Source organism: Triticum urartu, chromosome 3A (assembly GCF_056163025.1).
Source record: "Triticum urartu cultivar PI428250 chromosome 3A, HENAU_Tu73, whole genome shotgun sequence".
In the NCBI taxonomy this organism is placed as follows: Eukaryota; Viridiplantae; Streptophyta; class Magnoliopsida; order Poales; family Poaceae; genus Triticum; species Triticum urartu.
Genome location: NC_141875.1, coordinates 5,656,518 through 5,676,990, shown reverse-complemented (window position 1 = coordinate 5,676,990; position 20,473 = coordinate 5,656,518). Strand labels below are relative to the sequence as shown.

Here is a 20,473-nt window from a genome sequence, read left to right as displayed (position 1 = left end):
TGAAATCGAACAATTTGTATCATATGATCAATATACATGGATTTGCATGGATTTAAAAATCCGGATTTAAGGTATATGGATGCGCAGTGCAATATATGAAGGACCTGCGGGGCTGTCCACGAGTGTGCCCGGACGCGCCCGCGTACCGGATTTGCCAAGTCCTACTGTAAATACTCTTACACACCATTTACATTTACATTTATATAGAAAACCAGCAATGCTGGATGTTTCAAAAAACGTTTACATAGACATGCGCTTATTCACTTGATTTAAGCAGCACACATGTACCCACCGAGAATTAAGAAGAATTGGTCACCCCGTGAGCAACTCTGCTGCATGGGATGGTTTTGCATGGAATCCACTTTACCTGTCCGCGTGCTGCACAGCGCACACTGCAAAAGTCGATACGTCTAGTCCGGGTATACTCTTTTGTGCCAAGGGATTAAGCATGCTCCGGCAAGGGTCCAGTCGTAGGTTGTACTAGTAGACGCCACGACGCAGATGAAACACAGAGTCACGGGCCGCCTCCTGTAGTGTCCGATAGCGGATGTCCTTATCTCGGTGTAGAGTGCCCTATAAAGCTGACCAAGTTAAATCGTGTACTACTAGTAGACTACCAGGTGTAGGTGTCAAGAGAGAGAGACTCAGTGCAGTGCAGTGCAATTCAGAATCCTGATTGATGGAGACTTGGCCCTCAAGAGTACTACTAGTATCACTCTAAAAAAGGAAAACAAAAGAGTACTACGAGGCAATGCGATTACTGCCATCATCACTTGAATTAGTATACGACACAAGGCAACCTAGTTTGCCCTGGACACTGTTCATATACTCCTTACAGTGAGTTGGCGGTGGAACGCGTCTTCCACGCATTTACTGTATCTTTAGCTGTCTGCGGCATGGCTCCTCCTCTGCGCTGTACGCATCTGGCTGGCTGGACCTTCATATTGCCATCGTGCTGTTAGGCTAGCTCATAGGAGTACATGACATGATACACCTCGAGTTCTTGGCCATGGCGCCCGGTTTCATGCCGAGGCGCCTGATCGCCTTCCTCCTCATCTTTTGTGTCCTCCGCCGGGGGCAGGGGGGCAGCACAACCTCGCCGGGGCAGCAGTCCCTGCTGTGTGGCTCGCAAAAGTACGAGATAGGCAGCCCCTACGACGACCACGTTCGCTGGCTTCTTCCCAACCTTACCGAGTCCGTCATCCAGGACGGCGCCATTTCCGGCTGGGCTGACGTTGGCAACGTGGCCAGCGACCCTGATGATGGGGTGGGTTGCATGGCCATGTGCTACGCGGACCACGGCCGGGAAGACTGCGCGCAGTGCCTCAGGTACGCCGCCGGCCGGTTCCTCCAAGGGAAGGACTGCCCCAACGCCAGGAACGCGTCCGCCTTCTACGACACCTGCATGGTATGGTACTACCAGCTCTCCCCGGTGGTGGGCTTCGGCTACTTATCCGTGGCGGTCAAAAGCGATTTGGGGCTTGACCTCACCGGCAGCCAAGATGTGGTGAGCTTCCGGAGGAAGCGGAGATTGCTTCTGCAAGATCTATCTAGCCGGGCGATTGCGTCCAAGCAGTACGCCGCGGCCAGCAGCACCAGCTACTACGGCAGCGCCGTCCAAAGCATCTACGGCCTTGTCCAGTGCCAGAGGTTCCTGTCCAGAGAAAACTGCAGCTGCTGCCTCAACGAGTTGACACAATATGTTGCGGGTCATCGCAGCACCATGACTATAGGCGCGGTCAAAACTTACTGGTGCTACATCAGATATGGGACGGAGAAGTTCGATGATTACATCTCCGAATACATGGCGACGCCGCCGTCGCCCAACGACGCTTGGGCAACAGCACCCGCCATGGCACCAGCGCTGGCGCCGGCGCCATCACCCCACAAACACAAAGGTGAGATCCACAACACAACATTTCTGCTCCTCAAGCTCCATAACTTTTTTCACGATACACCAAATTATTTTTCAGATCCAACAGCCTAGATATATACGGCAATGCTACACTACGATTCGTGTCTCTGTTGCCCTGTCTCACATGAGGATAAGGTCCACCCCAGGGTTTTCGGTACATCTTAAAAAATAGTTAAAATTGTATTAAAATATACATATAATTGTAAATTTTATGATATTATTCCTCATATCTTACTTTTCTTATAGTGATTTTTTGTGTAGTGGTTCAATATGGACATAAATATATGTATATCAAACGTAAATTCTAAATATAATGATGTAAGAAAAATCTCAGATTTAAAATAACTTATTCTGCAAACCGAATGATACATACTTGTACAAGCTCTATGCGGGGATTCCTCATTAGACATGAGCGCTCTGGCATGTGAAAGCGTGTGAAATGACTGAAGAAACGGTCGGTGGGGGAGCGTGGAGGCATGCGCTGGGATCCATCTAATAAAAAGGATTATGCAGAAGCAGAACCTGGGAAATACCTGCAGACCAAATTACCCATATTAAAATGTCTGTAAAAAAATACTAAAATAACCATCTAATCAGCTGTTCATCTTGTTTGATACTACTTTGTTCTAGAGGTGGTAAGATGTACCCTAAAAAAATCTACAACTCATTTAGCTGTTGATCTTGTTTGATACTACTCTGTCCTATAGGTGGTAAAATGTACCGTAAAAAATCTACAACTCATTTTTGCATTTGCAGGGAGGCAACGATGATAGGAGCTATCATAGGTATTCGCAGCGGCAGCATCGTCTTGGTGACCGGGATTATGCTTCTTCTCAGGTACCTCTTCCGTGGGAGGTTGTCCCGTGTGCCTTCCAGGCAAAGCATACAACTTGGCAGCTCCGCGCCAATGCAGTTTTCAGCCAGCCAGCTCAGGGACGCGACTAACAACTTCACTGACCCTCTAGGCAGCGGTGCATTCGGTACCGTGTACAAGGTACCCTCTCCGTTTCCTTTTACATCCTATATTAGCTTTGTCTTTAGTCAGACTGTTTGAAGTTCTATCAAGTTTATAGGAAAAAAACATCATTATTCAGAGGAAAACGTTCGACAATTTCAACGAAATTTCACAATGTTTCATGGACGACCATGTCTTCTTCCGCGTTGCATAAAGAGAGTCATTGACTCGCCCATCCATGTACGTGGCCCCTGTTCGTGGCTTTGTGCCATTCCCAATGACCGTGACTTCTGTTCGGGAGTTCCCAATTGCCCACTTTCTTGTCTTCTCCGTTTCAAGAAAACTACGCCGCGGCGGCGGCGGTGTCACACCCTCAAACTTTCGATTCTGGTGACCGCACAAGGACAGGGAGGGAGATGAATTTGGGGCTGTTTGGTTCTAGGCCTTTCACTGCTATACTTTGCTACTTATTTTTTTTTTTTGCCAAGCTTGTCTAAGGTTAGCTCAACAAAATGAAAGCTACAAATTGGCAAGATTAAGAAAATTTTGCCTTACTTTTTGAGTATATGTCATGTGGGGTTCTAGTATGGCAAAAAACATGTTGCCTAAAGGTTTGTACCAAACAACCTCCTAAGTTGATCAAACTTGCATAACTTAATAATCATAGGCAGCCTTAATCATAAACCAAACAGCACCGAAGTCTCCCCTCGGTGCCGCAACTGGTGAGGGCGGCAACGCCAGGGCCGACTCTGGGCTGTGGCCAGGAGTGCGGGCACCTAGTGCCCAACCCAAACAGGGGACCATTCTTTCTTTTTAGAAAAGGAGGAAGACCCTCGGCCTTTGCATCTGGACGACGCGTGCATCCACTTTATTAATTATATAGGACCCTAAGAAGTGTCACGCGTGTGGCACAAAACAATTCCGCCCTGATGTTTTATGATGGCAACTTTACTTATCCGGAGATGAAAACTTTAGTTGTGAAGTATGGCAACTTTCTGCTTGGATGGCGAGTTTCAGTTTTTTTGGGGTTTCATTTCTTTGGATGGCAATTTTAGGTGTAAAAACGTCATGGCAGTGTTACTTCGTGCCGCACGTGTCACACTTATCATTTGAATATATATCTGCAAACACATAACATGAAAAATACCTGGAAACAAACAGAAAACGTAGCAAACCCAACACATTAGGGATAGAGATACTCAGCGGGTCATTTATGCGGTGAAAAGTCTAATTGCTTCGGTTTTCTCCACCAGAAAGCACACTGCCGCCACCTCCTCTCGTTCTTCTCCCTGTCTTCTTCCATGCTATAACTACCCCAACGACAGGTCCCCGGAGTGCGGCAGTGACCAGAAACACCACATCAAACACCGTAGCATGCAGCGACGACCAGCTACGTGGGTAGCCATCAGGGCCGTGGTGAGGCGAGTGCCAAGGCTGACGATGGAGTCCAAGAGTTCGCACGGGGACTCTGAAATGCGCTGGTGTTGAATAGCGCTGGTGTTGTCGGAAAAGAGACGAAGCAGTGGCTGATGCAAACGTCCAGCACTAGCACGTACGGCCGATGTCAACTATTGACTATAGTTCCAATACTACTAGTACTCTAGTAGATTAGATTCCTTTCTTGACATGAGTAGAGAGTGAAATGTGTCATGAGTCCGTTAACTCAAATTGATTGCATGCTTTAGATCAATAACTCGGGACTTGATTAATCTAGACCATAAACTCGTTTATTTGATCAAATAAGGCCAAAATCAATTTTGGATTAGAAAGACCGGCCATGTGACTGCCTCATCAGCGTACCTTTGATCGCTCTCTAATTGACTAATATTTAGAGGGTTCTTTTCACAATAGTGGAACTGATTTATTTATTTTAAAGGCACGAACTGGTTGGGATTTGAAGACAAGAGCTGAGGGTACAACAAGGGATTGCTAGCCACTAGACTATTACTACCTCCGTCCTGATTTACTGGCCCCCTTTGAATTTTGTGCTAAATTTTGACCTTAGATTTAACTAGTAAAATGCTAATGCACGTAATAAAAAGTAATATCATTGAAAACTATGTTCAAATACGAATACAATGTATATTTTTTGGTGACATGCATTATTATTATTTTAGTTAAATCTATGGTCAAAGTTTGATACAAAATACTATGAGGACTAATAAACCAGGACGGAGGTAGTAATTGATTCGTTTATAATATGCAGCTCACATTATGTACAAGTACTACAAACTGTTAAAGCTGGATTAGCTGAACACTCATCTCAATAAATAGGCAGTTGCATCTGTTTTTTTTTTCACGTGAAAGGGCCTAGTGCGTTGTTATGCCGATGGAGCCAATATAAGTAGCAATCCACGCAGACTATGCAATGCATGTATATTGACACTCAACACAAACCAGTTGACAGCCTAGTGGTTAGCAAACCCTTGTTTTGCCGCGAGTCACGGTTAATGCGCACCCTTTCTTTTATTTATTTTCCTCGCTAGTGATCGGATTATATGGCCTAAATTGATCAAATCCCAAGTTGTTGGCCTAAAGCGTGTAATCATTTTGAGTTAATGAACTAATGATGCATTTTACTCAATAATAATGTATATGCATGCGCCTATGAACAACACAAGAAGCACTTCCCGCTCGTATGTAGTACTATTAGTCATCACTCGTTCATCATGACCAAGGCCCTTCTCTGTTCTGTCCACGCACCAGGGTACAATGGGAGGGAAGGAGGTCGCCGTAAAGAAGCTTCATAGCAAGGATGGTGTCGTAGGGGCGGCCTTCACTAGCGAAGCCCACATGCTCATGGCGTTCAAGCATAAGAATCTTGTGAAGCTGCTGGGGTATTGTGACACAGGCGACGACAGGTTGCTCTGCTTCGAGTATCTCAGTGGCGGAAGCATCGATAAGCTTATCTATAGTATGGATGATACCACGTGCCAACATCTTCTTAACATTGTTCAGTTAGACAACCTCTTTACAGATGAGACGTCCATGTTTGTCATGCAGAGGGAAGTGGGTACGTGCTAGATTGGAGCGGACGCTACAAGATTGTGCAAGGAATATGTTCAGGCCTGCACTACCTACACCACGAACTAGACCATGAGCAGAACATCGTTCACCTGGATTTGAAAGCGAGCAACGTACTGGTCAGCCGCGGCGATGGGGGAGACATCACCTGTGTGAAGATCGCCGACTTTGGCCTCTCAAAGTTCTTCAAAGCGGATCTAACACACCCGTACACGGAGCAGGTCGTTGGTCTATTGTAAGTCCAAGTATCTTGTCAAGTGTTAACATAAATATATTGTTACATATATTTATTTATTTTGAAAATAGTCACGTACTGTGAGAGGGATAATAAGTTAATAACCACCTGGAGCTGCATGTGACAATAAACCGTCATTGGATGGTACTATTCCGTTAGATTTTTGCTGAAGTAATTATGTAAGAATGTCATAGCTCGAATGATAAAATGTCAATCTTGCTGAACACAGCCTATTTAACATAAGTGATCTGGTGGACGATGAATGCAGGGCGTACATGGCACCGGAATACGTCTGCAAGGGCAGAATTTCACCCAAGGCCGATATATACAGCTTTGGCATTCTTATTCTGGAGATAGTCACTGGGCGATGCGCCAAGGTGGGCGATTCTTCGGGCGACTTCATCACCTGGGTAGGTACCCTTACTCAACGATCTCCTACACTTCCAGTTGTCGTCAACTCGTCATGTCATGAGACACATTCTTTCTGTCTGCAAGCAGGTTCATGAGGAGTGGAGAGGAGACGTCCGAGCTCTCATGGATGTTGATGGCCTGCCGGGCGACTCTATCACACAAGCCCGCAACTGCATCGAGATAGCGCTGGACTGCATCCAGGAAGACCCCAACAGCAGGCCGGACGCGGCAATGATAAGGCAGAGGCTCTCGCATGTATGACGGCGGCGGATGTGAAGAAATTGATTGTTTATGTGATGTGCTGTCAATCTGTCATTGTTACCGGGCACATTTGGATGACGGCAAAAGTTTGTTCTTTGTTAAAGTCACTGGTTTGCATTGGGATCGACGAATTTGATGTATTCAAGACTTGTATTTTTTCATGTGTTGCATGATCTGCTATTTGGAGAAACCTCTTCATTTTTCAAATGGCTCTGGCATAACCATGTGCAATATTGAATGCATCTCGCATTTCTCCATCTCTCTCTGTTCAAATTCCTAGATTAGCATGTATAGTACCGATCTTTTGCATTTGAAAGTTCAGAAAATAGCGGATTGGTGATTAAGGTTGCCATTAATTCAGGCTGGGCGTTCGGGTTTATCAGAAATGTTTGGGTCAGGTAATTCGCCTTATAAAATTTTGGGTTTTATAAAACTAGCATGATGGCCCTTGCAAATGCGAGGGCAATGTCTGAGAGTGTCTGGAAAATGTTCCGGACGCGCGTGCACCGCGGGAATGAGTCTGGAAAATGTTCCGGACGCGCGTGCACCACGGGAATGAGTCGAGCCTTATTTTCGCCTGCCGAGAATTGTTAATTAATTATGAATTAATTAACGAGTCACTTACGGAAGTGCCATTTTCCCTTACGAAGTGAAGACTAACGAGCAGATGCCTCCGGAACACTGTCGTTCAAGTTCCTTCCCGGGAGAACGACAATAAGGTTTTTGGGGAGCATCTCGATGCGACTGCTACGGATCCGTCCCCGTCTCCGTCCGCTTATACTTGCACTACTTCCCCTGCATCGACTCCATGGGCGACGACGAAGCCACCAAGAAGAAGGCCTCGGCGTCGGCCGAGGTTGTCGCTGCCGCCGCCGCGTTGGTCTAGCCAACCGGAGGGTATGACTCGTTCATCCCCTATATGTTCGTTCATGTGCTGGTCGTATAGTTGCTGTTCATAGATGTTTTCATTTTATGTACTGTATGTGCTCACATGCTTAGGTGTCGGTATGAGATGCATATCATATTTGTCATGTTTACTGTATACTCGTGGATTAGATTAGTCAAAAATATGCTAATCTTTATATAGAATGACAAATTTCGGGACATCGTTTTTATTTTGCCTTTGCTGTGTTGCGCCTCCTTCTAAGCACTCAGTTTAACACTCGGTAGATCAGATTGTGCAAAGGAAAAAAAACCCGCCTGGTACACATACTATAGCATCAAAATAACTGTCGTTATATGTACAAATGCTCTGTGCAGCGTTGCCTCATCGTGTCGCGACGGTCTTCAATTTCATTTCGTGGACAAGAGATGGCATCCGCTGTGCCGCCGGTGTGAAGGGTCTCGCGGTGCCGCGGTTGCCGTCTGTGGTGGTGGGGGCGGCGGCGTGTCGCCGACGTACTCCAGCCGCCTTTGGCCGTGCACCGGCCGTCCCTGGGGCGACGGAGGTGGCCGTAGCAGACGTGAGCCTCTCTCTTCTACATGTACGGCAAATCAAACGTAATGAGTTGCAACGAAAAAGAAGATTTTTTTTTTGAGAATATAGTAATCTAGACGCTCTTATATATATATTTTAGGAAGGGAGTACATACAAACAACACGATCGAGTCGAGAGCGATTAGCAGTAATAGTTACCATCGTCGGCATCATCGGCTGCCGAGCAGATGAAGGTAGCAGCCAGGAGGATGACTAGGAGCGCCAGGGTGTGCGCCCAAGAAAAGGAGCCGCTCGCCATGCCCATCTTCTCTCGCTCTCTCTCTCTCTTTCTGAGTGTGATGCTTTTGCTTCGATGTTCGACCAGAGCAACCTGGAACCAATGAACCAAACCGGAGCTAGCCAAGCATGTCCACTATAGCTATGGATCACGTCGCATTGTTTTATAGTGGTGGAGGTGCTTGCCACCGGTCTCTCTCATGGCAACCAGAGCTGCAACGGTCAAAGTGCCAGTCAAAGTCCTCTACCGCACGCGTCAGGGCAATGTTCTCACAGACCTTTCGCACCCTACGCGCCTGGAAATTCCTTCAGCAAGTGTTGCGCCGATTTTGGGCTTTCAACACTTTCTCGAACAAGGCAAGGATTGACAGTTTCGTCAACAAAGCAAAGAGACAGATTGTGCTGGAATTTTGTCTATTTTGGGCCTAGCCCAATAACAGTTTCATAAATTTCTAATAAATTCTAATGGCCCACTTAGACCATTTGTGCAAGGCAAGAGGTGGTATAAAAGTTTAGTCTTACATTGCTAGTTTAATGGGAGTTGGACCTCCTTATAAGGGAGGTTCTTTCCCCACTTGTACGAGCATGAGAACAAGAGGGATATCCATGCGCGCTCCTTCGCCGCCCGCCACGCCACGCCACGCCACGCCACGGGTTGCGGGATTGAGCCGAGCCGATATCTAAATTTTTACCACGCACTACGGGTATACGAAAGGTCACACGGAAGCTGAAATCGCCTCCGTCTCTTCGTTTCGCCTCCCGTCGCTGTTGTCTTCCTCATCCCGACTTGCGGCATGCACTGCAGGTCGGGACAGTAGGCCTCCGAAACCGCACCTCTTTGAGTCCTGTACGGGAGAAGGGTGATAAGGTTTTTGGGAAGCGCTCTGCGCGACTACTGACTGACTCCTTCGTCACGGACGCCCCGGACTCCGACGTCGACAACCTCCTCGACGACATGGCTGCAGAGGACACCGACCCCAAGTCCAGTGCTACTGCTGCTGCTGTCACGTATGTGTTCTTCTTTCTGTTAGATATCCCGCGACAGTTTCTCGTGCTAGTACTTATCCTAAATATGTGAGGTTCTATCTCATATATGCAACTAGTTCTATTGTCTGCTATAGATATAATAGGCTACGGTTCATATATGCAGAAGCTATTTACCTTCTCTCTGTCAGAACGCATGACTTGTTTTATCTCTACTATATTAGTTATGCTTTATCTAGTATTTTTGTTAATAAAATCATTTGGTAAATTGCTCATATTTCCAACAATCCAAAAACCTTATTATAGGCAATTTACCCCAAGTGATTTTGCTACTTCCATGAGACCTCCTATGTTTGAGGGTATCCACTATAAGAGGTGGCGCGTGAGAGCAGTCTTATGGTTTCAAACCATGAGTTGCTATGACGCCACTCTCGGCAAACCTGAAGGGGAGCTTGATGCTCAACAGGCACAAGCCTTTTAGAAAATGGATACTCTATTTAAGGCTGCTCTCTTGAGTGTTCTTGGTGAGAACATAGTTGATGCTTACGCGTTAATTGATAATAAAAAAGATATGTGGGATGCACTCGAGGCCAAGTTTGGGGTCTCGGATGCTGGCACTGAGCTGTACATCATGGAGCAATTCTATGACTACAGGATGACTGAAGAGCGCTCCGTGGTTGAGCAAGCTCATGAGATACAGTCATTTGCTAGATAACTTGAGCACTTCGGTTGTATGCTACCGGACAAGTTTGTTGCCGGAGGTATCATCACTAAGCTTCCTCCTTCATGGAGGAACTTTGCTACCTTGCTGAAGCATAAGAAACAAGAGTTTTTCGCCCCGGATCTCATTGACACTCTTGATATGGAAGAAAAGACGAGAGCAAAGGACACACGTGCTCGAGGTATTGAGGGAGGATCTAATGCCAGTATGGTACAGAAGAAGAACTTCCAGCCCCACAAGTTCAAGAACAAGGGCAAGTTTGATGGTAAAGCAAAGTTTGATGGGAAGAACAAGGCTGTGCAACACACGAACTTCATGAAGAAGAATGACAAGAAGAAAGGTGTGTGTCATGTGTGTGGGGATCCTGATCATTGGGCTCCTAGTTGCCCCAATCGCTATGACAAGCGTCGCCCTGGGAAAGGCGGCAAGACCGCTAATGTTGTCATTGGAGACACTGACATGAAGGATGATGGGTATGGTATATTTCCCACTATTCTTTCAGTATGTCATTCTCCTGATTGGTTGATTGACACGGGTGCTAATGTGCATGTATGCGGTGATATTTCCATGTTTTCGTCTTATCAGACCGCATGGACTTCAACCGTGCTGATGGGCAATGATTCAAGTGCTTCTGTTCGTGGTGTTGGCACGGTCGATCTGAAGTTTACTTCAGGGAAGATCGTGCGGCTGAAGAACGTGCAGTATGTCCCCTCCGTAAAAAAAAATCTTGTTAGCGGATCTCTTCTGTGTAGAGATGGCTACAAGCTTGTCTTTGAGTCGAATAAATTTGTAATATCCAAGTATGGAACCTTTGTTGGTAAAGGCTATGAGTCAGGAGGTCTGTTTTGTTTATCCTTATCAGACGTTTGCAATAAAGTTGTTAATCATATTTGCAACAATAGTGAATCCAATGTGTGGCATTCACGTCTTTGTCATGTTAATTTTGGTTGCATGCCGCGACTAGCGAAGTTGAACTTAATCCCTAGTTTCACCACTGTCAAGGGATCTAAGTGTCAAGTGTGTGTGCAAGCTAAGCAACCTCGTAAGTCTCACACGACTGCGGAAACGAGAAATCTTGCACCACTAGATCTCATACATTCAGATCTATGTGAAATGAATGGTGTTTTGACAAAAGATGGAAAGAAATATTTCATGACGTTAATTGACGACTCCACTAGATACTGCCGTGTGTATCTTCTGAAGTCTAAGGATGAGGCTTTGAACTTTTTCAAGATCTATAAAGCTGAAGTGGAAAACCAACTTGATCGAAAAATCAAGAGGCTTAGGTCCGACCGTGGTGGAGAGCATTTTTCCAATGAATTTGATGCTTTTTGTGCGGAACATGGTATAATCCATGAGAGGACGCCTCCCTATTCACCTCAGTCAAATGGGGTAGCCGAAAGAAAGAATCATACTCTAACTGATTTGGTTAACGCCATCTTAGACACATCGGGTCTCTCCAAGGCATGGTGGGGGGAGGCGATATTGACGGCATGTCATGTCCTAAACCGAGTTCCCACAAAGAACAAAGAGATAACTCCATTCGAGGAATGGGAGAAGAAAAGGTTAAAACGCTCTTATCTACGAACATGGGATTGTTTGGCGAAAGTCAATGTTCCAATTCCAAAGAAGCGGAAGCTTGGACCAAAGACTGTGGATTGTGTTTTCCTGGGATATGCTTTTCATAGCATTGGCTATAGATTCTTAGTTGTAAAATATGAGATACCTGACATGCATGTCAGTACGATCATGGAGTCGAATGATGCGACTTTCTTTGAAGATATCTTTCCCATGAAGGATATGGCTACCCCATCTAATCAGGAGATGCCTAGTTTATCGAATCAGGAACCTGTTACAATTACCGAACCTACAATTTCGATGGAACACTTTGAAAGTCCTGTGAAGGAGAACAATGAAGTTCCTATTAGGAGCAAGAGACAAAGGACTGCAAAGTCCTTTGGTGATGACTTTCTTGTGTACCTCATAGATGACACTCCCAGTTCTATTTCAGAGGCCTATGCATTTGAAGATGCTGACTACTGGAAGGAAGCGGTTCGTAGCGAGATGGATTCCATCTTGGCGAATAAAACTTGGGAGATAACTGATCGTCCTTATGGGTGCAAACATATAGGATGCAAATGGGTATTCAAGAAGAAGCTTAGGCCTGATGGTACTATTGAAAAGTACAAGGCTCGGCTCGTGGCTAAGGGATATACCCAAAAGGAAGGTGAAGACTTCTTTGATACTTACTCACCTGTGGCTCGACTGACCACTATTCTAGTTCTACTTTCACTAGCTGCCTCGCATGGTCTTCTCGTTCATCAAATGGATGTTAAGACTGCTTTCCTAAATGGAGAGTTGGACGAGGAAATCTATATGGAACAACCAGGCGGGTTTGTACTAGATGGTTAGGAAGGAAAAGTGTGCAAGTTGCTGAAGTCTTTGTATGGACTCAAGCAAGCATCTAAACAGTGGCATGAGAAGTTTGAAAAAACTTTAACAGCCGCAGGCTTTGTTGTAAACGAAGCTGACAAATGTGTACTATCGCCATGGTGGGGGCGAGGGAGTTATCCTTTGCTTGTATGTTGACGATATACTGATTTTTGGAACAAATCTGAATGTTATTAAGGAGGTCAAGAATTTCCTATCTCGCTGTTTTAAGATGAAGGATTTAGGAGTGGCTGATGTCATTCTGAATATTAAGTTGTTGAGAGACGATGATGGTGGGATTACATTGCTTCAATCTCACTATGTGGAAAAGATCTTGAGTCGCTTTGGCTATAGTGACTGTAAGCCCTCTCCAACACCTTATGATGCAAGTGTGTTACTTCGAAAGAATCGAAGAATTGCTAGAGACCAATTGAAGTATTCTCAGATTATTGGTTCGCTTATGTACTTAGCTAGTGCTACAAGACCTGACATCTCTTTTGCTGTTAGCAAACTGAGTCGGTTTGTCTCAAAACCAGGAGATGTGCATTGCAAAGCTCTAGAAAGAGTTTTGCGTTATTTGAAAGGCACTGCGAATTATGGAATTCACTACACCGGGCAGCCAAAGGTGCTTGAAGGGTATAGTGACTTACTGGATCTCAGATGCTGATGAGATAAAGGCCACAAGCGGTTATGTATTCACTCATGGAGGTGGTGCTGTTTCTTGAAAGTCTTGCAAACAGACCATCTTAACGAGGTCAACAATGGAAGCAGAACTCACAGCACTAGATACATATACGGTCGAAGCAGATTGGCTTCGTCGGCTCTTGAATGACTTGCCGGTTGTTGAGAAACCTGTACCGGGTATCCTTATGAACTGCGACAATCAAACTGTGATCACGAAAGTGAGCAGTTCAAAGGATAACATAAAGTCATCAAGACACGTTCAAAGAAGGTTAAAGTCTATCAGGAAAATGAAAAACTCCGGAGTTATTGCATTGGATTATATCCAAACGTCTAAAAATCTGGCAGATCCTTTTACTAAGGGTCTATCACGTAATGTGATAGATAATGTATCGAGGGAGATGGGTGTGAGACCCACAATATGAGTTGTTCACAGTGATAACCTATTCTTTGTGATCGGAGATCCCGTGAATTAGATGTGGAAGACAAGCTGTTGGTCAACTCAGAGGAGAGTATCCTTACTATTCAAAATACCACTCCATGAAGATGCAATACTCTCCTAATCTGCATGACAGGTTGATGTATATCTTAATGTGTTCTAAATGGCTTATTTAAGCAAATTGTGGGATACAAGTCTGATCATGGGATTGGCGAAGTCAAATGTGACGTCCCAAACCTAAAGAAAGAGAAAACTTGACTAAACTATGTGCCTCATAATTGACGGCACAACCTTCGAAAATGAAACTACAATTAAAAGAAGATTCTAAGATTCTAATCTCGTTAATGATAGCCCCAGTATTGCCTTGAGTTTCTCTCTGGATAGCTGTAACCACTTCCTTGGCATCTGAAGAAACCACAAATTAATGGATATGAAGGTCCTGCGCTAATGAGACGGCTTCTCTACATGCTATAGTCTCAAGGGCCGCTGGACAAATACCCACAGAATTCTCGGTTTTAATTGCTTCTTGCGTCATCTAGTTGTAGAAAGCTAAGAACCTACAACTGTACAAGCAAGCGCACAATTGAACTGTTAACTGAAATTTGAATACAGAAACCGAGTTTAGATGGTTGAGAAGGGATGACAGTAAAATAAAAGTTGTCCATACTGTCGACATGACATCATCCAATAACAGGATAAAGCTAGACGACCAGCTCCATACAGATAAGTCCACTCAAGAAAGCAAGAAAAAAGGATAATATTGCACATGTAGCGTTCACAAAACATCACATATCTGTGCGTGCTTGCTTTTGGCATCGCTCGCAAAGATCGAAGCACTAATAAAGGAGAAGTGCTTCACCGTTTCAAACTGAAAAAATACAGAGCAGTGCAAAAACCTTTGCGTCGCCAACTAACAACCCCTGCCTGCACTCAATTAAACTCAACCCGTCTCACATGGCTAATTTTCATCCAATCTTCATCGCATTCCTTTGATTCCTCATTTCGCTGAAGCTTCAGTGTCAGCTCTTCAGAAATTCCGTGCAGTAGTAGATACTCGAGGGTTCTAAGATGCTCGATGCCGTGAGGAAGATCCTTCAATTCTGGGCAGTCATTGAGTAATAGGTCAACAATATTTTGCATTGCACCTTGTTCAATTGTAACTCTGTTGAGATTTGGAGCATCCCATATCACTAGTGCCTTGAGTTTTGGAAGTGACGTTGCGCGGAAGTGTAGCTCCTTTCCATCATAAGCGTTATTAAGGACAAGTTTAACTAAGCCATGCAAGCCCAAGAGGCATGCAAAAGAGTCTTCATGTAATTTGGACCAACTCAAATGTAGATCAGTGAGGTTAATAAGTTTTGAACTGGATGAGACAAACTGGGGTAGAAATCTTTTGTCCAGCTGCGCTAATATGTCAACTTTTGAAACAGTTGGTGGTAAGCAAAGTGCTTCTAGCTGCAGGACCTCCCTTTGATCAACTGCAACAATTGATACACGAACAAGATGAACCATTTTTGTGATCGCCCCACACAAATCTGCACAATGACCATGCCTGACTTTACTGATACCAAAAGTTCTTAACTTGGTCAAACATCCTAGTTTATACAACACCTCACTGCTAGCTTCGATAAATTGCAGGGCCAGCAAGTCGGTCAAATTGCCGATACCCTTAGGCACCTAGATCCCATCAAAAGCAAGAACTCTCTCGTCAGCTACAGCCGGAACAGTAGTCACATACAGGTATTTCAATTTTCAAAGTGTGGCTACTTCCACTGGAAGCACCGATAGCATATCATTGCAAGCATCAAGGACTTCTAGATTCTGTAACCTTCCTATTTCTTTTGGGAGATATTCAATTTGAGTATCTCGAAGACCTAGAAAACGCAGGTTGAACAAGTTGAAGACCATCTTGGGTAGTCTCTTGATTTGAACTCCTTGCAGATCCAATGTTGACAGCAAGTTTACAGGTTTGAGGAAAGCTTGCAGAGAATCAATTCTCAGATGACTCGTGAAAACATGCAGAGAGCGGAGACTTGGTGCACACAACAATGGGGTCAGCTGTTCTCGGTCGAAAAGTCCTTGAGCCATTGTAAAATTGGCAAAAGGATTCTTCTTCTGATTTAGAGAGAGCAAGAACACGGATAATGTCATGTATTCGGCATCTGCGAACTCGGCCACACCAATTCCGCTCGACCACCTGCAGTAGGCTTCTGTTTACAAGTTCGTTCAGGTAGCCCTCTGCCACTTCCTCCAATGTTTTGCTCCCTGTTTCTTTAATGAATCCATCTGCGATCCAATGCCTGATTACCACTTTTCTTCGGAATGGATAATCCTCTGGAAATATTGTGCAGTGCAGAAAACAATTCTTCAGATCAGTTGGAAGATCCTCCAAGCTGACTTTCAGAACAATTCTTCAGAACAGTTGGAAGATCCTCGACTAGGTAGTATGACACCCAGCTCGTGAAGGCCCGATTCCTGCGAAAATCCGTGGTGCTATCTCGATCGTCAAATCTGATGATTTGACCTAGGGTTGAGGTTTCACCTAGGTGGCCAGCCAAACCAACAAGGAAAGCTATGTCGTCGAAGACAAAAGTCTGTCCCGACATGAAAGTGACGTATGCACTGATTTTCTAGCATACACAGATCTCCATCGGATCGTTGTGACTACGTAGCGGGACCATGGGCCACCAATGATGGAGTCGATTTCGGCAAATCTTGGATAGGGGGCCCCGAGCAAATAGCCTTGATGTGATGGTAACAGAGACAAAGGTTTTACCCAGGTTCGGGCTCTCCTAAGAGATAAAACCCTACGTCATGCTTGTGTTTTCATTTGGGATGGAGTAAAACCGCATGTGATCTACCATGAGATTGTTGTGCGTCGTCCATGAGCCCTAGCCCTTGGATTATATAGGCACCCAGGGGGTGTAGGGTTACTACCTAGTCGGTTACATACAAGGTAAATGTGTTGTAGACGACCTCTATTGGAGTATGCATGGGCGCCTTCCTTCCGTACGCCATGGGCCGCCTCGACGTGGCCCATCAGTGAACCGACATGGAGTCCTCGTCCTGGCCCACCTGGCCAGGAGACGACGTGGTGAGTGACCCTAGTCTGGGACACCGTCACAATATGTACAAACAATTGTGAAGCTGATTATGAAGTTTATGTTAAAGATCAAGTGGAATGTTCACATGGATGCACAACACAAAAGATTGAGCTACAATTTGAATTGTTTTTAAAAATCAATTTTGGGGATCGATTAGGAACCAGGCTCCCAATACATTGTCATTTCTTGTGACTAAACTAATTGGAGCAAGCTTTTTGTTTTTGAATTATCTTCAAGATTCTATTACATCCGCACAAAAGAGACTTTAAGATTCTATTAGAGATGTCCTTACACCCACAAACAAAGGTTGGGAGCCACACATGGTACCCTATATACCTAAATCTAAGAGACTCATCCCACTAGCTTATTTATCTCAAAATGCGAGCATGCCATCACTAGTAGAAAAGAGGGATTTGGTTCAGGCCGGGTCAGCCCATTAGTCCCGGTTCAGTCCAGAACCGGGACCCATGGGGGCATTGGTCCCAGTTCGTGAGGCTAGGGGCCTGCCGGGCCTCGTGGGGGCATTGGTCCCGATTCGTCATGCCCCTTTGGTCCCGCTTGGTGGGACGAACCGGGACCAATGGGCCTCGCTCCTGGCCCACCACTATTGGTCCCGGTTGGTGGCTTGAACCGGGACCACAGGCTTCCCTTTAGTCCCGATTCATGTCACGAACCAGGACCAATGAGGTGCCTATATATACCCCTCGCCCGCGAGCAGAGCACCCTAGTGCTCTGTTTTTCTCTGGCCGGCGAGGGGAGGGCTTTGTGGTGCTCTAGCTCACCTCCTATGCACATGAGGTGTTCGATGAAATGCCCGAGCCACACTAGTTAAGCTTTCTCCTCTCGAAGCTCGACCTCAAAGCTCCATTTTCCTCGAGATTTGTCTAGGTTTAGCGGCCCATCAGGTCCCACTCCCGTCTTCACTGCCGTCGATCGCCCGCACCGATCTCGTCGCCCGCACCACCGTGGTGAGCCTCTTGTTCTTATCTTCTTTCTGAAAGAAAAAATTCTTACTTTAGATAGATACTTGTCTAATTTTCTTACTTTTATTATTGCTTGTTATTATATAGTGCGATGGTTTTGGTATCCGCCCCCGTCGGCCCTCGTCCTGGCTATGATTCGGATGTGGTATATAATATTATCTTTTTATAACTATATGGTTCATTTATTGTTTATGACAATTATGCCGACCAACGTGACATATATTTTATTTATCTAGGAGGTAGTTGAACCGGAAATTCCAACTGACCCTATTGTCGAGAGGTTAAATTTAGTTGAAGAAGAAAACAATTACTTGAAGGAAAAAAATAAAAAAAATTGAGGAGGAGAAAATGATATTGGAGTTGCATGTTGCGGATGTCGTCGATGATCACAAGATCAAGATGGATGCAATGCGGTTGAAGATGAGAAAGATTAGAAAATATGCCATTCATACCGAGGCTTGGTATCATTATGCCATTGGATCAATTGTTACCTTGGTTGCGATTATGATCACATTTGTTTTCGCATTGAATTTTTTTACATAGTTTCAATGTATGGTTTAATTAATTAGATGCTCTGGAGAGCTATATGTTGTTAGATGAGAACTATGTATGTACTTTGGTTTTAATGTGATGATGAACTTCTATTAATTTGGTCACTTAATTATCTATTCATGATGTTCTGTAATGGTTTTTGACACACTTAATTATATATAATGCACGTAGATGAACCGGCAATGGATGTACGGTGACAGACACACCTCCGAGTACATTAAGGACGTGCATGATTTTCTCGAAGTGGCTGAGGCAAACAAGCAGAATGGTTTTATGTGTTGTCCATGCCCTAAATGTGGGAATACGAAGTCTTACTCTGACCGGAAAATCCTTCACACCCACCTGCTTTACAATGGTTTCATGCCATACTATAATGTTTGGACGAGGCACGGAGAAATAGGGGTTATGATGGAAGACGGTGAAGAAGAGGACGATGACAACTATGTGCCCCCTGAATACGGTGATGCTGCAACGGGGGAAGCTGCTGAAGATCAAGAGGAACCAGACGATGTGCCCAATGATGCTGCAACGGGGGAAGCTGCTGAAGATCATGAGGAACCAGACGATGTGCCCAATGATGATGATCTCCGCTGGGTCATTGTCGATGCAAGGACGCAATGCGAAAGTCAAAAGGAGAAGCTGAAGTTCGATCGCATGTTAGAGGATCACAAAAAAGGGCTATACCCCAATTGCGAAGATGGCAACATAAAGCTCGGTACCGTACTGGAATTACTGCAGTGGAAGGCTGAGAATGCTGTGCCTGACAAAGGATTTGAGAAGCTACTGAAAATATTGAAGAAGAAGCTTCCAAAGGATAACGAATTGCCCGACAGTACATACGCAGCAAAGAAGGTCGTATGCCCTCTAGGATTGGAGGTGCAGAAGATACATGCATGCCCTAATGACTGCATCCTCTACCACGGTGCGTACAAGGATCTGAACCCATGCCCGGTATGCGGTGCATTGCGGTATAAGATCAGACGAGATGACCCTGGTGATGTTTACGGCGAGCCCCCCAGAAAGAGGGTTCCTGCGAAGGTGATGTGGTATGTCCCTATAATACCCCGGTTGAAACGTCTGTAGAAACGAAGAGCATGCCAAGTTGATGCGATGGCACAGTGAGGACCGTAAGAAGGACGGGAAGTTGAGAGCACCCGCTGATGGGTCGCAGTGGAGAAAAATCAAGAGAAAGTACTGGCCTGAGTTTGCAAGTGACCCAAGGAACATATGGTTTGGTTTAAGTGCGGATGGCATTAATCCTTTCGGGGAGCAGAGCAACAATCACAGCACCTGGCCCGTTACTCTATCTATGTATAACCTTCCTCCTTGGATGTGCATGAAGCGGAAGTTCATTATGATGCCAATTCTCATCCAAGGCCCTAAGAAACCTGTCAACGACATTGATGTGTTCCTAAGGCCATTAGTTGAAGAAATTTTATAGCCGTGGAATGGAAATGGTGTACATACGTGGGATGAGCACAAACAGGAGGAATTTAAACTACATACGTGGGCTGGGGGGCACGGAGACTATGTATGCTGGAGAGAGATGGGGAGGGGAGGCTCGGTCGCCGGAGCCGGAGTGGCCGAGCTCGCCGCCGGCGAGCCCATTCGGATTTGGGGGAGGAAAGGACATAACGCTTTCTTTCAACCGCCCAGGGCCCATAAGCCCACATGTCTTGCTAATCTTTCACCTTGTTGCATCGACATTTTTGTGGTCCACACTTCTTCCCTCTCAACAGAAATCCCACAGTTTCTCAAAAAAGAAAAAGAAAAACAGAAATCCAAACAGGATCTAAAAAAACAGAAACCAGATTTTCTAAATAAAAAATTTAACTCCATATTGATCTTGTGGAGAAGAACATGGGTGTAGCCATGCAGCTACAACTTTTTTTTTGCGGGAAAACTTTCAAATTCCAATCGATTCATTTTCAATCATGACAGTACAACAAACACCAGAAATAAAAATTACATACAAATCCGTTGACCATCTAGGGAAGACTACAAGCACCGAAGCGAGCCAAAGGCGCGTCGCCGTCATCACCCCTCTCCGGAATCGGGCACAAAT

The 20,473-nt window shown here is 45.2% G+C and overlaps 1 protein-coding gene and 1 pseudogene across 1 annotated transcript; one reads left to right on the top strand and one right to left on the bottom strand.

The window, feature by feature from the left end:
• The first annotated feature begins 871 nt into the window (after nucleotides 1-871).
• Nucleotides 872-6,962, top strand: LOC147977601 (cysteine-rich receptor-like protein kinase 15). Its single transcript, XM_087545842.1, has 6 exons — nucleotides 872-1,898; nucleotides 2,671-2,909; nucleotides 5,577-5,784; nucleotides 5,874-6,129; nucleotides 6,398-6,539; nucleotides 6,628-6,962. Exons 1-6 carry the CDS (start codon nucleotides 986-988, stop codon nucleotides 6,799-6,801), a joined length of 1,932 nt encoding a protein of 643 aa, XP_087401968.1. The 5' UTR covers nucleotides 872-985; the 3' UTR covers nucleotides 6,802-6,962.
• A 7,737-nt stretch (nucleotides 6,963-14,699) lies between these two features.
• Nucleotides 14,700-16,787, bottom strand: LOC147977600 (disease resistance protein RPM1-like; annotated as a pseudogene).
• Nucleotides 16,788-20,473: the final 3,686 nt, after the last annotated feature.